The 11,580-nt window shown below is 45.4% G+C and overlaps 3 protein-coding genes across 3 annotated transcripts; all 3 read left to right on the top strand.

Moving 5' to 3' along the window:
• Nucleotides 1-385: 385 nt before the first annotated feature.
• Nucleotides 386-2,263, top strand: LOC149952475 (uncharacterized). The gene is made up of 3 exons (XM_090169718.1): nt 386-401; nt 1,292-2,045; nt 2,113-2,263. The coding sequence occupies exons 1-3, from the start codon at nt 386-388 to the stop codon at nt 2,213-2,215; spliced, it is 873 nt and encodes a 290-aa protein (XP_090025844.1). The 3' UTR covers nt 2,216-2,263.
• Nucleotides 2,264-6,220: 3,957 nt separating this feature from the next.
• Nucleotides 6,221-8,443, top strand: LOC149952474 (uncharacterized). The gene has a single exon (XM_090169717.1). It carries the CDS (start codon nt 6,221-6,223, stop codon nt 8,441-8,443), a length of 2,223 nt encoding a protein of 740 aa, XP_090025843.1.
• Nucleotides 8,444-8,731: 288 nt separating this feature from the next.
• On the top strand, nt 8,732-11,290 carry LOC149952473 (uncharacterized). Its single transcript, XM_090169716.1, has one exon. The coding sequence runs from the start codon at nt 8,732-8,734 to the stop codon at nt 11,288-11,290; it is 2,559 nt and encodes an 852-aa protein (XP_090025842.1).
• Nucleotides 11,291-11,580: the final 290 nt, after the last annotated feature.

Raw genomic sequence — 11,580 nt, 5'->3', positions numbered from 1 at the left:
GAAACCCTGCGACGTCACCAATGTTAAACGTCTATTGAGAAAAAACGCGAGTTTTCATGACAACCATTACGGAAGCTACGGCTGTGACGTCACTAACCTTTAAAAACGCATCTACTGCTAGCACTCTATAGTTGATTTTATAAAATAAAAAGTGATCTTGCCCAACTTGTTAAAATGTTGCTGTTACGTCACACGACCCCGCTTTATTAGTATATTCTTCGCACGAGCTATTCGCACGAGCGCTAGAAAAAGCTATATTCCTATGGCGACTGTAGCGCGCGCTCGTAGGCTTGTAAAAGCAAGAGACTGTGACGTAAGAGCAACATTTAAACAAGAAGGCCACGTTACTTTATAAAAAGAACTTTTCAGAGGCTTTGACGACAACATGCCGCAACATGCGAGTAAAAAGACCCGGTGTCGACCAATTTTATTACGCTCCTTTTCTCCGGTCGACACCACTTTGACGCGTTAAAACAAAACTACTACCTCACTTTTTACCCATGTAACAGTTCGACTATGGAATTGGTAAAGTGAACTACGCGACAGGACAAATCTAGCTTTAGACTGAACACAACGATTTATTTTAAATTATAAACAAGCGGTAATATATTTTTAAATCAACTAAACACTTTTCCAAAGTGGAAATTTTACACATTCAATCTATTTAAATTGCGGCCGTTGACAAAAACCTTCGTTTTAGTCCATGTGTTGACTGTAGAAAACTTGGTGGGTTTCTACTAATATCATAAAAACTGGGAGTTTAAAACAATTTTCTTTAAATTCTTCGACAAGACCCAAAGCAAGAATGGATTCAAGTACCAAGACAATGGGAAAGCAGCTTCAAGGCTGGTTCACACGGGCAGTCTTTTCCTGGTTTTCTCTATTTTCCCGTTGCTCTAGCGCATAGGAAAACGGCTGTACACACGAACATAATTTGTAGGGTTTTACCGCCGCGAAAATCAGGAAACACTGCCTTTGTGAACCAGCCTTAATCCCCATCCTCGCGTACTTTGTAGCTAGAGCTCGTCTGCTTTCGATTTCCTTGTGACTAACTATCGCCATCTACGTGTAAGCTTTGGGGTTAAAAAGCCGACGAACTTAGAGCCCTTTGCAAAAGTCTGCTTTGCTAGAATCGCAAATGTTTAATTCTATGGGCTAGCACTTTGGCTAGGGCTTTTGCAACAGGCCCTTTCTCTACAAAGTATAGGTACCCGATTGCATTCTCGCCTAAAGTGTAAATTCTCGGCAATGTGTCGAGATTTAAAACCCCAATAATTTGGTATATTTACAGGTGATCGAGAGGCGAGACAGCTCAATGTCCAAAGTTTCACCAACACTCTTTACATGATGGGCCTTGTGACGGCCATGTTCCTGACTACATATTACTTCGAACCACCCTCCCACCAATTCAATCTGGACCAATTCCCGCCGGCGGTTCGAGACGGGTCGGGTCATTTGCCAAAGAACGGTACGAAGAAACACATCAGTCCTTGGTACCTGATCGCGGACCGCGTCTTGAGAATTATCGACATGCTGGAGTTGGACCAAGTGAAATCTTCCAAATTTTACGAAGATTACAATGGCCTGGACAACAATAAACAAACGAAAAACCGCCACGTCAGGAACGCCAGCAAGCCTGGCACCGGACCATTTTCTTTACTGGCCAACAGGATTTTGAGGATATTCGACTTGGTGGGAATAAACCATATCTCATCGACCAAGAACCACGACGACAATAACGACTTGGGTCAGCCGGCCAGACCCAGGGACAAAAGGGACATAGTGGGCTCAAACAAGAAGACCGAGGGACACAAAGTAAACTGGATTATCTCCTGGGCCGATAAGTTGATGGCTATCCTCGATGGTATTGGAGCAGCGAGATTCTACGACGACCACAATGGCGTAGAGCGAAAAAGAGCGGGGGGACATCACAGAGAAACCAGAAAGGTACCCGTAAGTGATCCCCAAACGGTGCAAGGACCGGAAGTAGCCTCTCAACCTCTAACCTGGAGCGAAGCCATCGGACAACTTATCAAATCATTGGGGTAACGATCTCAACATTTTACACGGACGTTGTACGGTAGTACTAATTTATAATCATTAAATTTGCAGAGAATCTTTACTGGGGAAATTTAACTACGCCGAATGTGAAAAGTTTGACGTGCTTTCGAACGAGTTTAAAGACTGCCTTCTTAGTTTGAAAAAGCGTGGATAGACAATCTTTTACACAAAATATTTACTGCCATATTATATTTAAGTTACAAAAACCAAGACCATATTATAAGACTTTCAAGTGTACAGTATTATTTATTAATACTAGGTGACATGGGAATTGTACCTGTACTATGTTTACCACTGTTATCAATTATTTTAAATACGTAGAAGTCAAATTTAAGATTGGACGATTAAATTATAGTTATTTAAAAGGCCAACAAAAGTGGCGTGGGGGAAACTACGCTGTGGAAATTCCGAAAACTGAACCTGAAACTCATACCTTCACGGAGAAAATGTAAGGAGCCGTGCTGATAGACAATTTTAAGCTTCACTGTGATGCCAGAGGGAGAATGGTTTCTGGACAAAGAGGGAGAGGTAACGGGTCTCTTATTCAACACTGACGCGTTAAAATTGATTCGCAGCATGGGTGAACTGACTTTGAACCAGTGTCGTAGCCAGAATTTGGGTTCGGGGGGGCACCATTGGAAAAAAAAGTAAAAAATTAAATAGATTTGTACATACAACCATACGTTTCGGGGCGGCGGGGCATGTGCCACTGCTTTGAGCTAAATCCTGCGTAATTTTATCCATTTCCCGAACGCCACTTTTGTGACCTCTAATAAGTGAGTTTCAATAATGATTAGAATGGTTCTTTGTCGTCATAACTCAACATGCGGCTCGAGTCCTACGTTAAATTTGGTAATAATCAAGCATTATTTTTCAAGCAGAGCCAAAAGGTATGAAATTTTCAAGAAGCCTCAAAATGTCTTACCAAATTGACGCGCCCCTTGACAACCGTGACCTATGATGTCCCATTTAATATATGGGGGTTTGATTATTGAAACTAGCTTATTGTTCCAGCTAGCGGGCTAGCGGTAACCTTCTCTTATGAGGCATATTTATCATGATGTATAACATATTTAATTAAAATGTGCCAACGATAAACGTCTCTTAAATTCAAAAGCAATACATTTGTTAATAACCATTTTTGATGGGGGCTTTATTTTCCCAAGAGTGTTTAAGCCACCACCACATGAGCGATGCTACCCACCAGTGGACGGCCGTGCTGCAAAAAGATTAGATTCCAAGGTCATTCGAACAGTCTGGAGAAGACTCACCTATTTCTACCTCGTTCAAGCCCAGAGTAGGTTTAGAAGGTCGGTTTAAGGTGTCATACCAGTCCGACAGTCATGTCGATTTGTTAACTCGCAGACAAACAGAACTTGTGTAAAAATAATAAAACCGTAGTAGCACCGTACAGTAACGATAAAGGAAGGGGAATTTGGTGAAGCAAGTCAAACTATGAATGGTCAAACTTATGGGCGTTATCCGAAATCTTGTGTAATCCAGCCTCCTAATATTGAACAACCCTGCCTAAAGCATCACCGAGATATTAAGGTGACAGTGACAGCTATTCGTCTATCCTGCCACCACTTACAACTATATTTATGCACAATCCCAAATAATTGTAGCCAATTATCGAGACGCTGTGGAAGGTTTCAGCTAGGAGCAACAAACACAAGGAGAACGCAGCTAGCCTTTAAACACGCTAATGAAGGGTTGTGTACGAATTTCATTGGACGAGCGTCACGAGACTTTACGCTGAACGTTTTACGGGCGGGGGGGGGGGGGGAAAACAATTTCCGAATTTTCCCCTTCCTACGGCAGCAGGCGCTAAAGCGTCTAGCCAATGAAAAACGTACACAAGAAAATCCACGACTTTTGACGGGTTGCGTTCTCCTTGTGTGGGGTGTTGTGTTTGTTGCTCCTAGGTTTCAGCAAGTCATGAAACGTGGAACTATGGACAATTCAGCGTTCATGCGTCGACGTTCACATTTATGTAATCTCACGAGTTCCTGATATACTAAGCAGCGTTGCCAATGTGTGGTATTATCCGCTATTTTTCGGCACTGTGATTTTTAATAATCACGTATTTTAATTAATTTTGCTGGAAAAAATAAAAAGACGCACTTGGGTAGTTTTCATTGTAGCAAATGATTACTTTTCTACGAGGGGCTAACCACTGTCAGATGGCCTGTACGCCGATTACGTTACGCGTACTCAACACTGATAAAGGTAGAGACTCTAAAGATTACGCGTAATCTCATTAGTACAGTCAAGGCCAACTTTGATCACGCGCTGTTCGCGCTACAGCGGCCAACACATTCGTCGAAATTCCGCGAGCAAGGATTTTCCCCCAATAAACTGTACTATAATGTGTAGAAGGTCAGCGCCACGCTCGGTTTTTATATTGGCTTCAATATAAAAGCTATTCTAAAAATAATAATCCGCTAGGGGCGCTGACGTCATACACATCTTTTGCCCATAGCATATGTAACATAATTACTCATAAGTATGCCACTATCTCTATTTCTTCACTAACGGTTTGTTTCACAGATATTGCGTCATCCGTACCCTACGTAATATTTGAAGTCATATTTGATGTAATATTTGACGTCATCGAATCTCAAATGCCGATCATGCCGTCGCCCAATTAGCTCTACGTCTGATAAACCAACGGCCATTATTTTAGTAAACAATCCGGTTTGAACAACCAAGGCTTAGGAGCTAAAATGTACTACAATATAGTGTCAAGTTCTGTCAATGTAATTAATTTGCAAATTAATGAACTTATCGGAGATTCACGTTCTAAAATAATTTTGCATTGTCAAATAAAAGAAGCAGGTTTATTGGAAAAAGTAGTTGAAATTCCGGTTGAGCTTTTCTGGCGCATCTACATTCTAGTGATTCTACAAGGTTGGAGTCTTTGAAGATTCTTTTGAGCCTAGGCCTAATTCTTCTAGACTTGATATGGGTTTTAATAGCGCTGGTGGAATATCCCACTTCGACGACTTGTTCCATTTTCGGAAAGCGATCATTTATTGGTCATTTTCACCAACCTTTTATTTTTCTAAATTACTCATTATTTAACCGAGCGAGTTTATAAATTTCAATAAAGCTACCTTGGGCTCAAGGTTAGTAAATTTTAGGCTATAAAAGGTTGCCTCGATATGCTGTGGTTGCTAAGGGCTAAGGTTGGTAACTTCGTTGCTAACGAACATCGTGATGTCACTGAGATGAGATCCTATTGAAAATCAATGGGATCTCATCTGGGTGACGTCAGCAACAGACGAATTTTGGAGGCAATCCAAAAATTATTTCAAACCGTTTCTCGATCGAGACCCCGTTGCCTTGGGCTAACTAAAATAGAAAATTCCGACGCAAAAAATTCCTTCTCAATTTAGAGGTTTTCCATTGGCTTAAATAAATATATTAGTAGCCAATAGTGTGACTCCCAAATTTACTAGGATGATTAAAAAGGTTAAAATCTAACGTAGTCCACCTTTTTACTGGTTCGTGGTGAAACAAACTGTTAGTGAAGATTTTTGAATGGAATAAAGGTGTAGTGGCATACTTATGAGTAATTATGTTACATATGCTCATAGGTTAACACAGAAACGTCAACGAATGAGATGGCCGCTGTAGCGCGAGAGATGTGCGAGAGATCAAAGTTGGCCGTGGTACAGTCAATGATAATATAACTACGTACTACGTACCATAGATATAAGAAATGTATATAAAGGTCTAGATAAATTTCGGGGCGTCTAAGCCTAACATAAAATACGGAATTGACACCTAGCAGACACCGAGGAAGGTGTTCAAGCACCGGTTCTTGTTAACGTTTTTTACTGTGTTTACATGTTTTGTTTTTTACGTAATCTAAACTGTTTTTTATTATTGTATATAAGCGAATGCGAGATTTGAAAGTTTATGGTCTTCTAATGTAACTCCGTTGAAAGATGTTCATTTAAATAAATCTAATGTTGAGTTTATGTCTGGCTCATTGCCTCGTCGCTACTGTCACGAACATATTTTGGTCCGTCGAGCCGGATATTAGTCGCGCATTAGTCTGCTTGACAGCGAGGAACTAGTATCTATCTCCTTCTCGTGGGAAGCAGTCGTCCGGTGAGGTCGTAATTCGTCAACAGCTTGTCAACTACAAGACATGGACAGTCTTCTTAACAAAAGGAAGACCATCAAGGGGAGAATCACCAGGTTCGAATCAATTGTACTTAATCATGCCACTACACCTTTAACTTCAGTCGCAGTCACGATGTACAAGGGTCGAGCCGACGAGACATCGCAGGAGCTTGAGAGGGTACAACGAGACATTGCTGCCACATGCGCACCCGCAAGTTTCGATGCTCATGAGGAGGAGTACGAGCAGCTTGCCGCACGAGCGGAAGCCTTGGTCATATTCTTTAACACGCTTACCAGCAACATACCAGCGGTACAGTCAACGGCGGACATCAAATTACCTAAATTGGAACTGCCCGTATTCAGAGGTACCTATGTTGATTGGTTTCCATTCCATGACCTCTTTACCGCTACCGTCCATAGCAATGCATCGTTATCTGGGGCGCAGAAATTCCAGTACCTAAAAGCCTCGCTGAAAGATGAAGCTGCCTTGCTCATACAGTCAATTCCGGTGACCGACGCCAACTATCCCGAGGCTTGGAGCATACTACTCAATCGCTTCAACAATACTAGAGAAATAATCAACGCGCACGTCAAGCGGCTGTTTAGTCAACCCAGCGTGAAGAACGGCTCAGCCATAGCCCTGAGACACCTAGTAGATACTTCAGCGGAATGCATCCGGTCGCTTAAGGTATTAAAGGAACCTGTCCAGTATTGGGATGCAGTGCTGATTCACGACGTTGGGGAAAAGCTTGACCAAAAATCACGTCGTCAATGGGAGTTGTCGCTAAAAGGCACCTCAAGGCCAACATATAAAGAGTTGACCACGTTCCTGGAGCAGAGAGCACGGGCGTTAGCCGCTTCGGAAACGGTAAACGATACGGTCAAGTCGAACCTACCAACGGGCCACAGGAGATCTGTCAGCTCGAATCACGGAGCTGTGCGGGATAACTCCTGCCCTATCTGTTCGGAGACACATCACGCTTACAAATGTCCATCGTTGCTGAAAGCGTCCGTCGAGGAACGGTGGGACATGGTGAAGAAACGGTCCCTTTGTTTCAACGGTCTTAGAAAAGATCATGTCAGTACCAGTTGCAAGTCTGGATGTTGCCGGAGATGCGACGCGAAACATAATTCGCTTCTACACCGAGATTCGAGGGAGGATGGTCCCAAACCCCAAGGCAGATCGAATACGGACGTGGTCGTTCATGTTTCCTGTCAGCTCCTGGACATTTCACAAGTAGTACTGCCGACGGTGGTCATTCAGGTTCGGGCGAGGAATGGAGACATCTGGTCCTGCCGTGCGTTACTCGATTGCGGATCACAGGCCAGTTTTATATCGGACCAGCTTACCCAGAAGTTGCAGCTGAAGAGGGTTCGTCTGAATGCTACCGTTGGAGGGATCGGGGAGAGCGGAGTTGGCCATACACTTGGAGCTACGTTATTGGATATCCAGTCCAGTGAAAATTCTTACTTCAACATCAAGGTACAAGCGCTGATTCTCAGGCAGGTCACCAGAAAGCTTCCTAATCTGGCATTCGATCCACAAACCTGGACTCATATCAAAGGCGTGAAGCTGGCTGACCCAACATTCCATGTCCCAGGGTCCATAGACGTTTTGCTGGGATCGGATGCGTACTTAGAAATCGTACGAGACGGGAAACTGTTGGGTAAGGCTGGTGTTCCTGGAATGTTTAACACTGTCTTCGGCTGGGCGGTAGCTGGGAGGTTGGGACCCTCGGATTCGAACTTCGTCGTACCTCAAGTTCGAGTTAATCATTGCAGCCTGGATAACCAACTTGCCAGGTTTTGGGAGCTGGAAGAAATTGGACTAAAACCGATCCTAACAACGGCTGAGAAGAAATGCGAACATATCTTTGAGGAAACTCACTGCCGCGATACTACGGGAAGGTTCATCGTGAAGCTACCCTTCAAAGATGAGTTCCAGCAACTTGGGAACTCTCGAGACATAGCAGTACGGAGATTTGGATACCTCGAACGGCGTCTACAAGCCAACCCGGAGCTATATACGAAGTACCGGGGATTTATGGACGAGTTTCTTGCTCTGCGTCACATGGAACTTGTAACCAAACGTCCTCTTGAGCAAGGAAATTCTTGTTACCTTCCGCATCACGCTGTGGTCAAGGAATCCAGCACCACTACCAAGCTCAGGGTCGTTTTTGATGCGTCCGCAAAGACATCGAACGGCAAGTCACTCAATGATACGTTGCTCATTGGGCCGAGGCTGTAAGGTGACCTCGTGAATCTTCTGATTCGGTTCCGATGCCACGCCGTAGCGGTTACTGCTGACATTGATAAAATATATCGCCAGGTTCGTGTAAAGCCGGAAGACGCAGAATACCAGCGAATCGTCTGGAGACGTAGGAAACAGGATCCAATTCAAGACTACAAACTACTGACGGTGACGTACGGCACGGCATCCGCGCCCTACCTAGCTACGAAGGTACTGCAACAGCTCTCTCATGATGTTCAATTCAAGTATCCATTAGCGGCTCGATCATTATCCGAGGACTTCTACATGGATGATTTGCTGTCCGGTGCCGAGGATGTCCCTGCAGCCCTGGAACTACAAAATGAATTGAACTTGGCGGCTACAGAAGGAGGGTTCAGACTGCGCAAATGGGCGTCGAATAAACCAGCGCTGTTGGAGTCATTGCCGTTGGAGCTGAGGGAGATCACGATTCCTTTAAAAATCGACGATGCAGAATCGATCCGAACCCTGGGACTTCAATGGACCCCAGCTTCCGACTACCTATCGTTCTCCGTCAAGTCCCCAACGAACAGGTCTCTCGTCACCAAACGCACTATACTATCAGATACGGCAAAGATTTTCGACCCACTGGGCTTGTTGTCACCAGTCGTCATACGAGCGAAGATACTATTACAAGAGATGTGGAAAGTCAAGATTAGCTGGGACAAAGAGTTGCCTGAGGCGGTCGTCGCAAAATGGAATGTACTACGAGACGAAATGAACGGGATAGAGAGGCTGAGGATTCATCGCTACGTCGGTCATAGTCAGGAGAAAGACTTGTCTTTGCACGGCTTCTGCGATGCATCGGAGAATGGCTATGCGGCGGCAGTATACCTACGAACTTCAACCGGCACCGAGGTAGCAACCGTTCGGCTCGTTGCAGCAAAGACGAAGGTGGCTCCTCTCAAACAAGCGACCTTACCACGGCTGGAGCTTTGCGCTGCGGTACTTCTGGTACGCTTGATGTCCCTGATTCAACGGTCACTGAGCACCATGATTTCCGAAGTCCATTGCTGGAGCGACAGTAGAATCGTATTGGCATGGTTGTCCTCACCTCCTCAGCGTTGGAAAACGTTCGTTGCGAATCGGGTATCCGAGGTTCAAGAAGCGCAACCAGCAATCAAATGGCAGCATGTTCCCGGGATATGCAACCCAGCGGACTGTGCGTCCCGCGGGATCACTGTAGCAGAATTTTGCCATCATCCGCTCTGGTGGAATGGTCTGGCTTGGTTGGCAACCGGGCATCCCGGTGAAGGTCAGACGTCAGTAGCGGAGCCGACCGAATGTACCGTAGAGGAAAGGAGAACATTGGCGGTCGTGGCACATGGCGCTGTCGATTGGCCTCTGCTCACGAATTATTCATCTTTTACAACGCTGATTCATGTCACGGCGTATGTCCAACGTTTCGTACGGAACACGCGAAATCCCGCTGACAAACGAGAAAAAGGACCGTTGACTAAGACTGAGAATGACGGAGTGCTAAGCCATTGGATACGAGCCACGCAGCTGAGCGCATTTGGAGAAGAGATTCAACGTCTACGAAAGCGAGAGAGCTTGTCCTCTAAGAGTCAGCTGCTCCCGCTCACGCCGTTCCTGGACATGGAGGGGATTCTGAGAGTCGGAGGACGTCTTCGCCACGCTCGAGTACCAGAAAGCCAGAGTCATCCAATAATCCTTCCTCGTAAGAGCAAATTGACTGACTTAATTATTAGCCATGAGCATAACAAGACGTTACATGGCGGAGCGCAGCTGATGATGGCGTCTCTTCGAGCGAGGTACTGGATCTTTAGCCTTCGGGACGCCATACGATTCCATGTCAGGCGATGTATGCGGTGTGTCCGACAGCAAGCCAAAACCGTCCAACAATTGATGGGTAACTTACCAGCTAGCCGAGTGAACCCAGGAAGGCCATTTCTCAGTTGCGGCGTCGACTACGCAGGGCCTTTCAATCTCAGGGTCCTGAAGGGTCGAGGATGCAAGGCGTTCAAGGGGTACATCTGCGTTTTTGCATGTTTCGCTACCCGAGCCTTGCATTTGGAGCTTGTAAGCGACATGTCGGCTCAGGCGTTCCTGGCAGCCTTGAAGAGATTCGTTTCCCGTCGGAGAAAGTGCGCAGAAATCTATAGCGACTGCGGCTCGAACTTTGTTGGAGCCAGCCGAGAAATAAAGGACTTCGTCATCTCCGTATCTACCGCTACGAATCATCCGACAATAGCAAGATGGATGGGTGACGAGAGCATAACGTGGAAATTCAATCCGCCAGCTGCACCTCATTTCGGCGGCCTCTGGGAGGCGGGCGTGAAGTCTGTGAAGCACCATCTGAAGAGGGTTATCGGCGAAACCAAGCTAACCTTCGAGGAGATGCAGACGCTCCTTTGCCAGATAGAGGCCTGTCTAAATTCGAGGCCGCTTACGCCAATGACGTCAGACCCTGCCGATCTATCAGCCCTCACGCCCGGTCACTTTCTAATCGGGGACGCCCTGACAGCCATTCCGGAACCGGACTTAACTTCAGTCCAGATGAGTCGGTTGTCTAGATGGCAGCTAAGCCAACAGCTACTGCAGCATTTCTGGCGACGTTGGCAAGCGGAGTACATATCTCGATTGCAACAACGACCGAAGTGGGCTAATCCTAAGAGAAATCTGCAAGTTGGGGACTTGGTCCTGCTGAAGGAAGATCTACCACCGACAAAATGGTGGATGGCTCGGGTCACGCAGGTCCATCCAGGCGAGGATCAGCTAGTTCGAGTGGTAACGGTGAAGACGGCAGAGAAGGAGTTCAAACGACCCGTGGTGAAGTTATGTCTTCTACCGTTGGACACTTGAGGCGTCGTATCTTGGTTTAGTTAAACCCGGTATAGTTTAAGGTGGCCGGAATGTTCAAGCACCGGTTCTTGTTAACGTTTTTTACTGTGTTTACATGTTTTGTTTTTTACGTAATCTAAACTGTTTTTTATTATTGTATATAAGCGAATGCGAGATTTGAAAGTTTATGGTCTTCTAATGTAACTCCGTTGAAAGATGTTCATTTAAATAAATCTAATGTTGAGTTTATGTCTGGCTCATTGCCTCGTCGCTACTGTCACGAACAGAAGGCACGTGACCAAGAGCGCGAG

The sequence above is a fragment of the Leiobunum rupestre genome, chromosome 3 (assembly GCF_980474605.1).
Source record: "Leiobunum rupestre chromosome 3, qqLeiRupe1.1.hap1, whole genome shotgun sequence".
NCBI classification, from domain to species: domain Eukaryota; kingdom Metazoa; phylum Arthropoda; class Arachnida; order Opiliones; family Sclerosomatidae; genus Leiobunum; species Leiobunum rupestre.
Note: the sequence above shows the minus strand (reverse complement) of the source record. Positions and strands in the feature narration are given on the sequence as shown.